A 17243-nucleotide genomic window follows, 5' to 3' on the forward strand; every position below is an offset into this window, starting at 1 on the left:
ATTCAATATTTTTACAGTCCTGAACCAAACAACAATGCTTTTGCTAATCAACTACCCATATGAATATCTCTTAAATAGCAGAGAAACCTCATTTTCAAACTGYTGTGTCACCTACCTGGTAACTCCCTTCTTTGCTACAAGTACACATGCCTAACTAAGTGCCTCACTTATTTACAAAAGCCCTTCCCCCTCCCACCCTTAGGTGGGTTACTAGTAAGTGCACAATGGTGGTCAAAAAGGAAACAAATTTTAGGATGCATGAAGAATGTGATGGAAAATAACACTAAAAATAAAATGTCATTACATTAATAAATGGTTTACCCTCACCTGGAAAACTGTATTCAGTTCTGGTCCCCCTATCTAAAAAAAGGATAGAGCAGAAATAGTGGATATTCAGAGAAAGATGTTATTAATAATCAGAGGCCTGTAAAAAATTCCACAGAAAGAGAGGTTGAGAAACCTGGACTCTAGACAAAACACTAGCAAGAGAAAACATGACAGCAGTATACAAAACTATCATGAAGAGGTATTTTAGACTGGGCACCTCAGTTTACTTTTTTAGTAAATTCATTGTAAAATTCAAAGGCAACATATTTAAGAGGTGGAAATGCTTCCACTTCAGATCAATCACCTTTAGCTTACTAGCTAACTTACCAGAATACAAGAAATGTTAAGTTAGCTCCAAAATGAAAAATGAGACATCTCTAAGGGTCACTAGAAATGGAATGGATTTTTCCTTAATGTTTCAAGGATAAACAAATATTTCTGCCTCAAGGAAAGAGCAGACAGGAAAATTTTTTCTGGAAAATTTTCACAGCTTCCCCCCCCCCGAAGCTTCTACCAGTCACTGGTGTAGACAGATCACTGAGGTGATCTAATACTGGAAATCAGATTGCATTATTTTCAGATTTTCAAATTCTTTCTCTTCATCTATAAATAGCAAATAACTGCTATGTATCAATTCAAAGCATCAATGCTTTCAAATTCAGCCAAAAAATAAAATAATATTAAAATCTTTTGACAACATGAAGCTAATAATGGCCTTCTAGCATGAAGAATGTGCATTTGAAAGTATAAAGTAATGTTTAGATATCTCAATAATATCAAAAAATGTGACAAAGCTAGCCTAAGCCACATTTCGGTACTGGTGCAGGAGAAATACGCCATGATCACAAACTATCATAATTTGCATCCTTTCTATGTGGGTAGTTAAGATGAGATATAGTAATAAGATCCCAGTGAGAGTTTCATCTGAAATAAATAATTAAAATAAAGTTCAAGTGGCTTGTTACCATATCTTGAACAAGAATTTTTAATATCATATATGTGCACGCTTGTTATTTATGTACCTAACAAGAACAGAAATACAGATTCATGCAAAATAATGCAAATACAAACAGGTCAGTCAATTCTCAAATCAACTCTCCCAATGCAACACTAATTTAACCATATTATGACTGTGATCTAAGGACAAAAATCCCATTTGCCAACATCCCATTTGAACAATCCAGTAAAGTCAACAGGACTACTTGCATAGGTAAAGTGAGCAATTCTTTTATTCTGACTTTTGTCCTACTTTCCAATGTTTTAATATTGCATTACTATAACAAATGAAAAATGCTCTTACAAATGTAGCAGGAGAAAAGAAAGAAGGTAAAAAGTGTTCTAGAAAAAAAAAAAAGCTAAGCACTCCTGAATTCTACTGTTTTTTCCCTCTTAACTGTACAACAGACTTCCAGATGCCCTGCTGCCCCCAAAGAGTGTGAGTACTTTTACAATAATATGTGAATAAGTTTTAATATCAATAGGTATACACTGACATAAAACATATGTAGAAACAATTACCTATTTTAGCATAGTTAACTATAAATGTAGGAGGTAAATGATACAATCTTCACAAACAGTTTCACCATCAATGTTAAACTTAAATTAAGGTAGAACTCTCAAAATAAAGAGAATATTCTAGACAGACCTTTGCCTAGAGCGTCACAAAATGGTATTCATTATGTTACTTTTTTAGACTGTTTGGAAAAGCAAAACATAAGTTATTCCACTTGTAAAAAGTTTACTGTTTTAAGGGCACCATTTTATCACACTAGCAGCAGACATTCAAGAAAAAAAATGTAAAAAATGGCACACATCTTCATTACTGAGTTCTTCTACTAGGTGCCCATCTTTCAGATCACACAGCATTTTCCTGGGCCTTTTTGGGGGAGTAGAGAAGGGAGAGGGAAAGGGAAGGAGGAAAAGTGAGAAACATTTGATATCTAACGGAACAAATATCCTTATACTGAGAAACTCTCTGGACAAAGACTTTGACTTTTGTGCTGACAGAACATTAAAAAATTTGTTGTCTCCTACTTTTATTTACATTTATCAGGAATATGTTTGCAGACTTATGTTTGCAATAATAACACACAACTATTCTAAGGTCAAGCTGACATTTCCAGACTAATGGAAGACAAAAATATTCTTGGAACATATCGTCTGCTGCAGTTGTTTTGCAGCTCTTGAGTGGATAAAAGCATGGTACATGACCTTAAAACTCAGTGATCATGCTCCCAGAGTAGAGATACCATGCAGAACAGAGTCCAGGCATAACTCCCCTGATTTCTTATCATTTTCTTCCCTAAACCAGCAGACACATCTCACCAGCTAACTCCTCCTCACTTCCAACAAAAGATTTCACCTTGGAGGGAGGAAGAGACAGACTAGATTACACTGTTTTCCAGCAATTACCACTCCTAAACCACTTAAATGGTTGCATCCTTTTTCACAGCTATCTCTTCAGCTGCCCACCAAAATCGTCTGTCTGATAGTTCAAAAGGTAGTGCTGTTATGCTTTACACCAAAAGGTGAGGCATTGAAACTCTGATGACAAGGTACAGGGAACTGTTTTAATTACCCACAAATTTGTTTCTACAAACTTTAAAAGAAATGTAGAAAATGGCATATAAAATAGTAATGTGAAGTATTATTCATATTATTAAATCAACATTCAATAGTCAGAAGAAACTGAACTTGGCGATGCCCATGTGAGCTTAATTCTATACCTGTATAATCTTAAATCACATTATCACATACTATGAATCTTTCTGTAAGATCCAGTTCACCCCATACCCAAAGGCAAAACTGAGTGCCTTGCAACTCAGTGACTTGCAACTTAAATTGAATTCTTCAAATGGCTGCATACAAATGTAAAAAAAAAAAAAAAAAAAGTACTTTAGCTGCTACGCAGGAAGTATTAGCTGCAAAAAACTGAAACAAACTTTGCAAAGACATTTTCTAAGATTTTCCATGCTGGGTCTACCATGATAACTATATCACTTCAGGGATGTTATTTAAAAAATTAAATAGAAGAAAAAATATGATTGTGCAAGAAATGGATAAGTTACAAAAAAGGAAAAGAGAACTTTCTGTAAAGAATACCTACATAACATAAATGACAAAAGGATTAGGAATAAGATTTCCACAGAAGTTAAAGAAAACAGAAAACCACACTTCAGGATATTCTTCCAAAATATGCATCTGAAGAAAAGCTTGTTAAAAAAAAAAAAAAAAAAATCAACAAAAAAACCCACAAAATTTTAAGGATTTTGTGGAAGAAAAACCAAAATAAAATCTAAACTGCTATTTGAAGGATTTCATTTACTGGAATTCTTTCTACTCATGATAAGGTGTTAGTGATTTACAGGAATATCTAAAAGCAAAGGATTAGATTTGAACTTGGACTTCAATGGGCAATTTCTTTAGACTTGACCTGAGTTTTGCAGATAGGCACCAGCACAGGCAACTTTACGCATCTGGGACTGGAAGTATGCATCTCCTGGTCAGGCAGATCAACAGTCTAAACAGAGATGCTTGTTAGCTGGAAAGTACATGTAAGCTGGATGGGCAGAAAATGAGCATATTTTTGTTTTTCTAACTTCCCACCTGCAAGCAAGCTAAACAGCAAGCACTGTCTACCCAAACACAACTCATTTCCCAGCGTACAGTTTCATGGAAAATCAGCAGCAGAGCAAGGTTGGGAGGGAAGGAGAAAGGCAAGATGTCTGGTAGGGTGCATATTAAAATACTAAACAATTTACCCACTCATTTGAGTTGAATTTCACAGTCAATAATTATACTGTGTTCACTGGATAGCTTATCCATCTTACAGAAACAGATCTGAACAGTCATTCTTTTACAGCTGTGATAAAAGAGTCAGTGAAACAAACAAATAATGATAATAATCACTAGAACAATCTCTATCCTCTTAAGTAGTGTTTTAATACCAAGAATACAGTTTATACCATGAATTTCTAAATTTAAATAAATAGAAATTCTGTGTTAACTTTTCAGGGCCTGAGAAAGATGGGAGTAATTAGTCAGGATCACATAACTTCATCTGAATTTTCCTTGAAGATGAGCTTTAAACAGATGCAAATGCAATTTCAATTCAGCAAACTCCACTGTTTATTACAAAAACAGAGTGAGAGAAAACCAAATTCAGTGATGAAAATCTGTACATACTGATGGATCAAGTCTGCAGCCCTAACAAATACTGCAATGGGATTATTAAAAGGAAGGTGCCATACACTCCAATTATGCTACCTAGGGGTTGCAGTCTTGCACCTACTTTTGAAATGAGTCTATTCTGTGCTAACCTCAGTGTATCAGATTTCTAAAAAAGAAGCTGAATAAACTTCTGTTCTTCATAACAATTAACTATATATTCAGCATTGTCTATATTTTAGTAATAATCCAAAATAACTTCAGGAAGTTGCAAAACTTTTTTCAATAAAAGTGAATGAGGTCTTATCTTAGTGTTGCTAATGTATGTTTTTATATAAATTCAACACTATGAATGTTCATTTAAGTTGTCAATAGTAATGTGTGATCCTAACTAGTAATGTTTCATTAATTATATAGGCCTTCCAATTTCCAAGTTTTTTTTGTAAGCATATTAAAAAAAGAAAAATCTTCAAAATTTAAATGCTGAATGTTTGCACGATGGTGAGCAGGGAAGTAATTGATATAGAGAGGTCCATGTTACTTTGAAAACATGGTGGATCTATTAGTAAAGAAGAAAAATGAAGAAGAAAAAACATAATTATTTTCAGTGTAGTCAAAGCAATACCTAAGACCAGCTATCTACTGCCACATTTCTAATTCTTCCTATTAAGTGACATAGWGCAAAATCTTAGAGCACAAAGAGGCAAACTGGTTTTGATTCCTTTCTGTTCTTGTAGAACATTCTGTAGAATCAACCACTGTGGACTCTCTTTCAAAGAGAATCTGGAACTTTTGAGTATGATCAGATACATGTATAATTGTTAATTACTATGTTTTTGTAGAAAAGTGCTTAATATAGGTATATAAAAGCAAATTTTTTTATTGGAGTAGGTAATACACTCTATGGACTCTATAGATTAATTAAAAACCTACCAAAATAACCTTTTTCACAACTGCGTTATCAAGTTCAGAGGTCAAGAGCACAGACTTGAACACAGCTCAGGTAAATTTTACTAAAGAAACAATAACCCTAGTGACCTTTGCTTTTTTGCAGTGTGCAAAGTATGAGGTGAATTAGAGGAAGAGAATACAGACTTAACAGTTTCTAAGGGAAAAAGTACTGGCTAGCACCCAAATCAACCAAAACTGTACAGCTTCAAATGATTTGAAAATGAAGAATACCTGCAAAGTCTGAGTAAACTGATTATATATGGAAAAAAACTCCAAAACTGTACAGTGTGGAAAAAAAGCTGGAAGTATTTTGACTTTCAAAGCTAACAGTCTTACCATCACCCTCCACATTCAGACAGTCTCTCAAGTTACTGAGCTTCTGAGCTTCACTCTCTCAACCAAAGTGAAACATATCACAACCAACATCAGATGCTGCCTGGAAATATATGCCTCAGATTTATGGACTTTAAAAAACACAGAAGTCGCACATAGTTAATTACACATAGCTTCTAAATGCGTTACCTAATGAACAAGGTGAAATGCCACATTGAGGTAACGGAAGCCGTACTGGTAGAGATGATTTGTCTCTGGCTATTAGTGAGAGTAGCACCGACAGGATCACAGAGCTAGACTGTATGCATTTTGGTTGTTTTTATGTAACTGTTGTATGGAAAACAGTCCAAGCAGAGGTATGATAAATCATGACTGAGCTAACAGGAAATGTGGCTGTAGATGCTTTCAGTTGCTGTTAGAAGTTTCATAACGCTAAATAACAGCAGCCTTAAATCATTTAAATCTTATAGCGCTTTAGAATTCTTTTTCAATAAGGTGTAAACCAAAAACTAATTTCTTGCTTTGTGGCTGCACTGTATTGAAGTCCTGGGTTCATAAGTGAACTCAGGATAAGGAGCAGCACAAAGTTTAGTGACCTAAAGGAGCCTTAAAAAGCTGCTTTGGAGAATCAGGAAGACAAGATTATTAAACAAACAAACAAAACAAACTCCCCACACCACACCAACCCTTTCCAGTTTCTCCTATTACCTTTTTTCTTCTTTTGCTCTCAGCTGCTCCTCCTGCCTCAGAACCTGAACCATTACAGACTCAAACATGCCTGTTGACAGGCCTACTAAACTGCGAGCTGTGGAACGACGTCTTGTTGAAGTGCATGCTGTTCCTTTCTCATCTTCCAGCCCATAGCATCCTCTAGATGTTACAGCTATTGATGTTTTCTCTCTCAAATGCCTAGAAGGAAAAATCAAGTCAATTCACAATTACAGTTTCCCTTACCAAAGGCAGTTTAATGCCTACACTTCCAACCACAGATCAAGCATATTTGCTCATAGGAAAGCAGTTATTGTTCATCTGTCATTATTAGGATTGCAAAAATATATCACTCTGAAGGTTCCTTTACAAAATTTTAAACTTAAAAATCGTAAACTGAAATAAGTTACATTTTTATGTCAGTTAAAAATAGTGGATATCTATCTCAAGTAGCCAGATATCAACTGGAGATAGAATTTCCTATATTATATTATTATTAATCCCAAAATATTTGGAAAGAAAATAGTTTCACAAGCCTTGAGGTAAGGAACTACCATTTTTAGAAAATGCATAAAAATACTGAGACAAAATAAGGGTGGGAGGGGGACTGTTTTAAACAGCGTGATTAAAAATTGTCTGAAAGAAGTTTAGGTCTGTTAAAAAAATAAAAAAGAAAAAAAAATCAACCCCCCCCAAACCCACAGACTTTTGAAGTTACATTTCAGACTATACCATGTTTTGAATTACTCTAGCAGACATAGTATCAGAAGAGTGACACTATCACACAAACTTTGAAAACAACTGGCAGAAAAGACAATAAACAAAACCCTCTCTATTTTCCAGAGCCACACAATGTGAATCAAATTTTTCATGGGAATATTAAAGCTGGAAATTGTCCACAGTGAATAGCTGTCCCAACACGGAGTCTATATGAGYGTATACATCTCTTTCCCTGCCCCTAGAAGATACACAATCAAGACTAATATGGAAAAAACTCAGAGTCCCATACCACAAAGATTCTAGATCACAGATTAATCTGCAGACTGCCAGAAGAATGCTAGTAGACACAGYAGCCTGAGGATCAGCACTATCATATGCCAGAGGCCACTTAAAATACAAAGAATCTGGAGAGAAGAAAAATGTAGGTTCAAGTTCAAAGGGGGAAAACTGACTTGTGCTGTTGTTTCAAGAACTACAGCCCAAAATCTGCGTAGAATTATAAAGCTAGCATGTACTGAAATACCACAACAAACACTACAAAGACTGAAGGTACTAGTGCAGACAAGTTACCAAAAGATAAATGAAAACAGGCAGTCACACGTACTCCATGGTAAGCCAGCAGGTGCAGTGTCTTATCACTTTACATATAATCTTCCTTACTAAAAAAAATTAACTGGTTGCTAATATGGCTTAGAAACATTAAAAAAAGGGGGGAGGTAGAATGGTGGCAATTGCTTCAGCAAACACTGTACTTCAGTTTGGACATTATTTGAATATTAGATCAGCATGTTGATGGTCTGGATACAAGGACAGGTCTTTAATTTTCTCTTCTGATGTCTCACCCAGGGCACGTCCTCTTCCTCAGAAACAAAATTCACTCATTACTCCAAGACTTCCAGCAGTAGCATGCAGCATGTCTGGGTATAGTTATGTAACAGTTTTTTGTTGGCTAGCTTAATATATGATCCCTGGCCTACTTCTCCTACTACTACTCCCTGTTACACCTCCTGTTGTGAAACCCAGATCACTGAAACAACCCAGGTGAATCCCTCCCAAACAAACCTTCACCCTCCTTAAAAAAATTTACAAAAAGTTCCTTTGGCACAACTGAGAGGGCAGCTAAACTTGGTATGGCAGAAAGAATGAATAACCAGTGACTGGAACTGCTAAAACAATCTTTCTTCACCAGTGAACTAAACACCTCACAATACTACATTTCAAAGTCTTATGCAAGCACTACCCTATAATATAGATAATTTAAATTCTATAAATCTGAAAGATTTTCTTCAACACCTTCTTCTCATAATAATTAAAAACATGCTATCTATTTAGCTAATCTTCAAACAAAGAGCTCAAATACAAGTTTAAGATACATAGTTTTTTCATTATGTTTAAATAGAAGTGTGTTCTACATAAAGCAATCATATAAAGAACCTATGAATTATGTTCTATAATGATACCTTGGAGTTAATTTGGAATTGTTTTGTGATATCTGAAACACTTGATTTGAATATCAAAATACTTAATTGATGTTCTTTTAAATCACAAAAACCACAAAACTCTTTTGGCGTTTTTCCACACCAAAGGCCTCAACCTCAACCCCCAAATTCCACTCTTCTGTTGTCTTTGCTCCAGACATGAAGGCAACCATGGAGTACCATCCCCACATAAAAAATTATTAGGGAAGCACAGGGTTTTCACTGGACAAAAAAAGACTTTTTGGTAGCCTGAGCACATGTGGTCAACTTGTTACACTGGAAACACTAAGGAGCACACCAGCTACCTTACCACCCAGGACTCTACCACAAGTTCTTATTTCTCCAGCTTCAAGAGTCAAAAGATAAGAGGGTGCCTTCCAGATGAACTCACAGGATGTTTCTAAGTAGTTTCAAAGCCATATTTGAAAACATAGCTTACAAAGAATAAATACTGGAAGACACATGAAGTATCCTATGATTAAAGACTGTTAAAAAAAAAAAAACAAACCCACACCTGTAACTGGAGCAACTGAAGTACCATCTTCCTCCCACTCCCATCTTCTCTTACGTTAAATCTAATGATAGCTTTGCTGCAAGGCAAGTTTGATTAACAAGCTAAGGCACCAGAAAGGATCCTAGAGCACTCTTACAAAGAATAAATACTGGAAGACACATGAAGTATCCTATGATTAAAGACTGTTAAAAAAAAAAAAAAAAAAACCCACACCTGTAACTGGAGCAACTGAAGTACCATCTTCCTCCCACTCCCATCTTCTCTTACGTTAAATCTAATGATAGCTTTGCTGCAAGGCAAGTTTGATTAACAAGCTAAGGCACCAGAAAGGATCCTAGAGCACTCTTAAACCATCTTTTCACATTGGAGTTGTTCATGCCTGGTTTCTGTTTCATGCTGAAAAGTCATCTCTTTTTCATGAGAAAGCTTCAGCCATGTTCTTGGGGAACAGGCTACCTAGAGAAAAAAGCAGTAAAATTAAAATGCAGTGCTCTCATGCTCTCAAGCTAGTATTTGAGACTGAACCAGCTTTCGCTTTTCTTTCTCCTTGCATTTCACTCCACCTGTAGAAATCCATACAAATTTGTCCAATTTTTAAGGTTTTATGAAATAAAGGTGCCCCCTCTCAGCTGTTAAAAACATTAATCGTTAAATTCCAAAGTATTTCAAGCCCCGTATAAATTCAGGTGTGACAAGGCTATGCATGCATCAGAAGGTAAAAAGGGGAATATGAAGAATACAGAAGTTCTCAGAATGAGTTTGATCTGGGTAAGGAACGAGACTTGTCTTCACAACCTCTGCCTCATGTTTTGAGGAAGCTGTGTGGTAGACAGCTAAGCAGAAGGAAGAGAATGGACACAATTAAGAAAGATGAACGATGCACTTCGACATCCGCAATCTATTCCTATTTCTGCATTAATTCCCTGTGATTCTTGCCAGATTACTTAGTTCAGACTTTTCATAAACATCTAATTGCAGATTCCTTATTTTCTGAAGAAGGAAAAGGAAGAGCCTACCATAGGACTCAGACAAGTACATTTTTGTGGCAGAGGGAGGGGGATGGAAAGTAGGTGGGAGTAGGGAACATGAGCAGTTATTAAGACGAAGGCTGTTACTACATCCCAGAAACTTCAAAGAGGAAATAGTTTGGCCTCCACTTCATTCTCCAGCTTCTTATTTGTAAAACCGGGGCAATAATATTCCTTCAAATCTTACAGAAACATTGCAACACCGTGTGACACTGTACTGAATAGCAGAAAAGTGTAAATATCAAATGCATCCATCAGTTTGCAAAATAATAATCATACTGAACAGTAAGAGGAAAATACTGTGCAACTTGCACCTGTGATGCACACAGGAGGTTGGGAAGGGGACAGTCAGGGAGGAAGCAAAGTGGACAAACAGTGCTACCTAAGTACAAGGATTATGAACAAAGAAAAACCAGGAATATAGTCAATTAATTCTGACTTTAAGTTTGAAGCACTAGACACTACATTATGAATAGTATTTTTTAATTAACTATTTAAGTTGTGGTTTCATGACCTGTTGAAGCCAACCCACATGCTGGCTGGCACCTACCAAAGGGAAATCCCACCCAATCAAATCCTGACCCCAATTACCACAACTCCCTTATCTAGTTCAAAAAATTGGTCTTACTGAATTTTTTCAAGCTGTCTAATCAATTTTCATCAAGAATACATTTTTCAGTAGCTGTGTGCTTCGATACAACTTAAATGAATCAGGAAATTGCAATTTTAGAAGTGCAAATGATTTATAAGAGACAGGCAAGTGGGTAGATTTCTGCTTGCCTTCTTAACTCTGGGTGTATTAGAGAGAGCTGAAGTCTGAATTAGTTTACCTTGCAAAAGACTTTCAAGATTACTTTCATTTGCTGTAGGTAAAAGCATGCACCTACACAATTACTGTAGAATCAGCCAACACACAGTAACACGTGTGTTCATGTTCTCAGGTTATACTAGAAGTATAATGTAAATTAAACCTAGCATCTTCTCCTTTGAAGAAGATGGTTTCACCTATATAAGTTTCTAAAGAAAACAAGCTTTGAAGATTTCATGCTTTCCTTGACAGGACTCATAAGTCAACGCCTCTGATAAAATCTGTATTAGCACAACTAAATTTTAATCTGTCCAGTTTTTACAGACTGAAATGTTAAATCAGAAGATTCTTTGGATAATCATGAATATTTTTCTGGTTCTAAATCTGCAAAAGCTTCATGCAGTCTTTTATGATTAAACAGAATTATTTGACAGTTAATGAAATCGTAGAAACACAGTAAGCCTCTCAAATTCCAATGCAGAATCAAGGTCTAAGAATATAACAAATAAATTCAGATCTGAATATATCATTTTAATCCAAAAAACAATATTTGGATTTGAAATGAATCCAAACATTTAATTTCAAGAGTGTATTTAGTATAATAATGCTATATTTGGATTTGATCATGCTTGTATTGATGCCAGTAACAGAAGGGATTTGGTCTTCCTAATACAATTTCCCTATGGGGATGCACACAAAAACTTTTGCATATTATAAATAGAATCAAGCTTGCAAATTAGAGAAAGAACACTAAAAGATTAAAAGAAGTCCTTACCAGCAGAAAAGTGAATTGAGTCTTTTAATGGAAACACTTCTGGCCAACTGTATTTTGGGAGATACAACTAGTTGTGATGGAACAGAAATTCCAGAATTACAAATAAGGCAGAAAGACTATTTTTGATAATTCCAACTTTTAGACTGCCATTAATAGATGTTTCAAGATTAATCCAATCCCTATCAAACACAAAGAGGCTTTATTAAAAATGTGATTAGATTCTCATTTGATAGTGGGTAAGAAGACACAATGGTAGACAAATTATTTTAGAATAATGCCAATACCTAATATACTAGATATGCAAGGTATGCAAGGATAAATATTTCTGATGAGCAGTGTATTTTCAAGACACAACTCAACTGCAAAACAAAGACAAAGTTTGGGTTCCTAAAGTAAAGGAGAAAGAGTTGTTCTGTTGTTTTAAGGAATCCAATCTTAACATCTCAGGTACAATTTTTCTTGTCTGAGACACTTTTTGGGAAAGTGATATTGCACTGCAGTATAAAGCTTACATTTAGTTCATGTCACAGTTTAGATAAGAACTACATTTAAAAAAAACTGAAAAACATTATTAAACAATTTTGCCTTGGAATCAACAGGACAAATAAAATTTTAATATACTCAACTAATAACATATCTTGGTAAATAAATATTTTCAACTGCAAAAGATTTTTATGAAAAGTTCAAGAACACTTATGCATGAGTAATTATGCTGAAATAAAATAATTTTAACAGGCTTATATTTGCTTTTGATAGCTTTTTGTGCAAACGCAGCCTTAATATTATTATATACGTAACCATGCAGCTAATCATGGTTGTGCAGTTATACCTGCTGGAATGGTTGCACTGGATTAAAATGTTACAGCTCTCAACTGGGAAACATTGCCTAAGTCTGGTGAATGTTCTTATTCCACTTCAGCACAAGATGAAGCAATTTTGCTTACACCACTGTGGAAGAACCTTAAGACCTTAAAGCTGCTAGGAATGTTTTAGAAAAGGTAATACATAATTTTACTGATGCTTACTACCAAGCAAAACAGCAGCTGCATTGACAGTTCTGAAGTATGGCAACATGAAAGCCACTAGTTGTTCCACATACAATCATCACAACAATCTTTGGTTTAAAAAGAAAGAAAAAAAATATTTAAAATTAGCATCTTTACAACTTAAAAATGAACATTAACTTCCTAAAAGTAACTACTCCCATTATGTTGCACATTATGAGTAAATAACAAATAGGCAAGCATATCACAGCTGTAGTAGTTTACACAGGAAGAGCTGAAAGGGCCAGTAGTTTGGCTAATGGTCATTGGCTAATGCAGCAAAAGATTCAGTTCCTTGCAATGGTCATGGCTTTGAAGCCTTCCTAACATGCATAAAAGGATGTAACCTTGCTACTACATTTTCCCTGGAAGACTGTACTTGATTTTTGATGCTACAGAGATAACTTATCCACAAACTTGCTTTCTTCTCTCTCTCTCTGGGTTGCAGTTTCTCTCTCTCTAAAAGCACTGATTACTACTGATCCATTTAGTTTGTCAAACTACTTCAAAACCACTGTCTTAAAGCAGTTATAGTAACGAAAAAAATGACTACAGATTCTATCATTCCTGGTCAAACAATCACAAATATTTATTTTTCAATTACTGCAGGTAACAGAAGACCATTATAAACTTGCACTGTTTTTAGCAATATGAAATATGTTTGTATATACTACAATTTTCATGACTAAACTGCTCCCTCAATATGTTACTCTCACAGAATATCTACAGACAACCCTTCACACAAAACAACTGTCTGCTTGTCCTTGTCCAATAATAGCATGCAATAACAGCATGCAGATAACGTACCGTGGATAACATTACACCCATTTCATCTTCTGGGTGAGTTTACATTAGTATCTTGCCTCAGATCAGGAGTATGCTTTGAAGCAAGCCACCTGAAAGCCCCCACTTACCATACATACCTTGGTTCACATCTCAGAGCAGTCTTCAACTGTACCAACAGAACTCTTTTTGAATATAACTGAACTGAAAGGTACATTCCAGCAAAACACTTACTGGGCTCGAACTGCTAATAAGCACTTGGTCCCTACAAACATACCAGAGCTGGACCAAAATAAATTGCCCTAAAACACAAATAGCATGGATATCAAGTCTTTAGAAGGAAATTTTTTTGCATTGTTCTCACCACATCAATCCACTTGGTAATAAAGAAATAGCCCTTGTAAACAAGGATCATAAGAGCAACCTCCATTCTAAGAAAATTTTCTGTGGTTTGAAAGACCTGAGAATCTTAAAGGCAACATTGCTGCCCAGAAGCCACCTCATGGGGATCATTGAGCTAACAACTACACTGAAGTGAAGCAAGAATGATTATTCCAAGGAGCAGTTGTTGCATGTCATTTTTACTAATAAAATTAGTTGTGCTAAACACTTAAAATGTCTGCTCTCTTCCCCAAAATTGTAAAAGAACTTTGAGACTTTTAGATTCCACAGTCCTTTTCATTAAAAATTTTTAGAAACTTCTACCAAGCTAATATACACAAATATTTTAAAAGTCTTTAAAAATCTCTTAAATGTTAAAATAAGAGATTTATTATATGTTGAAGTAGAATAATTTCTAGCCTGTTTAATATTTCCTGTTTATTTGAACAAAGATTGTCTGTGTGTGAACGAACAGCAAGAGCAACTGTATTTTTTTTTTCAGGAAACACAAACATTGATGTTTAATACCACAATATATAGATTGGCTTCACTTTCTATAAAGTCTCAAATAAAAAGGCTCAGACCACCCCTGTGTCATACCAAATCCAACACGTGTTCCTTATTCTTCAGCATTTTCAGCTACTTCACTGAATCTCACCTGCTGTCGCAGAATTCCTTCCATTTCTAACAGACATTTCAATGTAGAGTGAGGAAAAAGAAATACAACAAAGCAAAACTAAGCAGATTACTTCACCGTGCACTAGCTGTCTGAAATACTGAACTGTTATTCCAACACATACCAAGCACTGTGAAAACAACAGTTAACAAGAAAAATGATGCAGCATGCCACAACAAAGAGGTGAATACCCTTCAGTTTAATACTGTTGAGATGTTGCAGTCACAGCAAATTAAGTAGTTTGATGAAATATCCCTATACAGACAGCTTTTAAGCAGAATGCTGGGATGCAAATTCAAAGCATAATCAGTCCTTGCACAGAAAATCATTCAACTTTTATAATGCTGTAACATACTCTTCCAAGAAGTAGTTTTCTGACTGGGAAAGATTATATATAGTTGGTAGGAGACAACATACAGAAATGAACTCGGGATTAATCTTCCAAGATATATTTGGTTAGCTATTCATTTGTCAGCAGCAATTCTTTTGAGCCAGGAATTCTCTATCCTTTTTAAGAACAAATTTTACTCAAGAAAGCTAGCAATATTCATTCCCCTTCGGGTTCAGCTTCTACTCCTCTACTTCCAGCCTGACCCAAAGCTGCTTTTATGCAGAACAAGTTCACAGTGGCTTATTCAGCTAAGTTCTGCAACACTCTCCTCAAGCATTCCCTCTACACAAGCAAGGTTCTTCTTATAGCCAGCAATACCACTCTGCATCACTAGCAAGTTTGAGGTTGATGGACACATACAGCTTCAGATATTTCTTCATACCTCCTTGTTCTTCTCCTTACCCCCTCCCCAAAATTACTTTTTTTATATGCAAGATAGTAAGTCATACAGAAGACTGGTGGACCTTTCACTGTAAAAAGCTTCCATGGTTTATGAATACAACTGAACCATGCACATGCCAAACACAGGAGAAAATGTGTATTGCAGTTGTGACTTAAATGGGGCCTTCTACTATATAATCTGAAATTTTTCATGCTCCAGCTGTTTTGGCTGAAAAGGTAGTTCTTGCCAGGGACTTATGTTTAAATATATCACAGTTTCCATTTTGCCATTTAAAAGTACAACAAGCACGTGCCAGTGCTCATCTTCCATTTTATCATTATCAAAAACTATTCTGACACTAAATAGCAGTGTCAAAACAGGTACTTTCACCTGAATGTTTTATTCTTATATTACCAACGGTAAAAAATTTGTGCAGACCAATCATGTAAAATGTGTCATCTACTTCTAACAGAGAAGGCTGTTTTAGCCTTTAAAGAGGCAGTCCACAGAAGTTAGGCAGTTTCACTTGCTTCTGCCTGCGTAAAATCACAAGAGCTACATCTGACAACTTTTCCAAAAAAGTCCTGCTACACGTTCATAAAAGGCTTTTTTTTTCCTGCATCCAATTCTGGGCTCCTTAGTACAAGAGAGATACAAATCTACAGCAGTGAGACCAGCAAAGGGCCATGAAGATGATCAAAGCACTGGAGCATCTCTCATAGGAGGGGAGGCTGCAAGAGCTGGGACTGCTTAGCCTGGAAAAGAGAAGGCTCAAGGGGGATCTGATCAATGTGCATAAATATCTGAGGGGAGGGTGTAAAGAAGACAAAGCCGGACTCTTCCCAGTCATGACCAGTGACAGGATTAAAGGCAATTGGMACAAATKAAAACACAGGAAATTCTGTTTGAATATAAAAAAAGCATTCTTCACTGTGAGAGCGGTTGAACACTGGAACAGGCTGCCCAGTGAGGCTGTGGAGTCTCCATYCTACTCAAAACCTGACTGGATATGGTCTTGGACAACCTGCTGTAGATGACCCTGCCTGGGGAGTGGTGTTGGACGAGATGATCTCCAGAGATCCCTGCTCCAGAGATCCCTGTCAACCTTAAGAAGTCTGTGATTCTATCAGAAATAAAATCCTTAGCAAGGAAACACTGAGCACTATTTTGCATTTTGATGTTTTCATTACCTCCTTGGCACCTCCAAAAAATTTTAAGTTAAAAATAAGATTTGAATGATTCTCAGAAGAAGCAAACAAACACTCTAAAACTGCACAAATAAATATACCTTCCTTCTTCCCTTTATGTAAAAGGCACCTGCCAGAGCAAGTGCAGAGTTTGCTACACCTACCGGGACAGCAGTGCCAGCTTCTGTTCCAGCATCATCTCCAGTTTCTGGGCCTGTTTGGAGAGCCAGTGATCCACACCGTGCAGCCGGTAACATGTCTCCAGCATCAGCCGGAAGTCAGCCACGAAATCCGTTATCCCTGCGTACTGCCCGCTGGAAAATTTCTCTTCCATCTTCAGCAGCCACATTCCAGCGGGTGAGCGCTGAAAGGAGTGACTGCTGCTGCGACCTGACAGGGAGCCAGCTCCTGCTTCGTCCCCGACGGATGCCTGATCTGCGAGCGGCTTCAGGAAAGGTGCTGTCAGAGGCCGGTGCTTCTCCAGCAGAAACTCGCGGAGGATGCGGTAGCCCTGCTGCAGCTCGGGGCTCAGGCTCTGTTCCCAGGGGCTCGCGCCTCCCGCACCGCCTCGCTCCTCCGCCCTGCGCGGCG

General features: G+C 36.5%; 1 protein-coding gene across 1 annotated transcript in view; it reads right to left on the reverse strand.

Moving 5' to 3' along the window:
• The window catches only part of KIAA2026 (KIAA2026 ortholog), a gene marked incomplete at its 5' end in the record, with an annotated part of 56477 nt that extends 39239 nt beyond the window's left edge, over positions 1 to 17238 (reverse strand). The window contains 2 exons of the mRNA XM_026083598.1: positions 6487 to 6687; positions 16817 to 17238. Of these exons, the coding sequence (XP_025939383.1) occupies positions 6487 to 6687; positions 16817 to 17238 (623 nt within the window). The remainder of the gene's footprint in view (positions 1 to 6486; positions 6688 to 16816) is intronic.
• Positions 17239 to 17243: the final 5 nt, after the last annotated feature.

Source organism: Apteryx rowi, unplaced genomic scaffold (genome assembly GCF_003343035.1).
Source record: "Apteryx rowi isolate R43461 unplaced genomic scaffold, aptRow1 scaffold_61, whole genome shotgun sequence".
Taxonomy (NCBI): domain Eukaryota; kingdom Metazoa; phylum Chordata; class Aves; order Apterygiformes; family Apterygidae; genus Apteryx; species Apteryx rowi.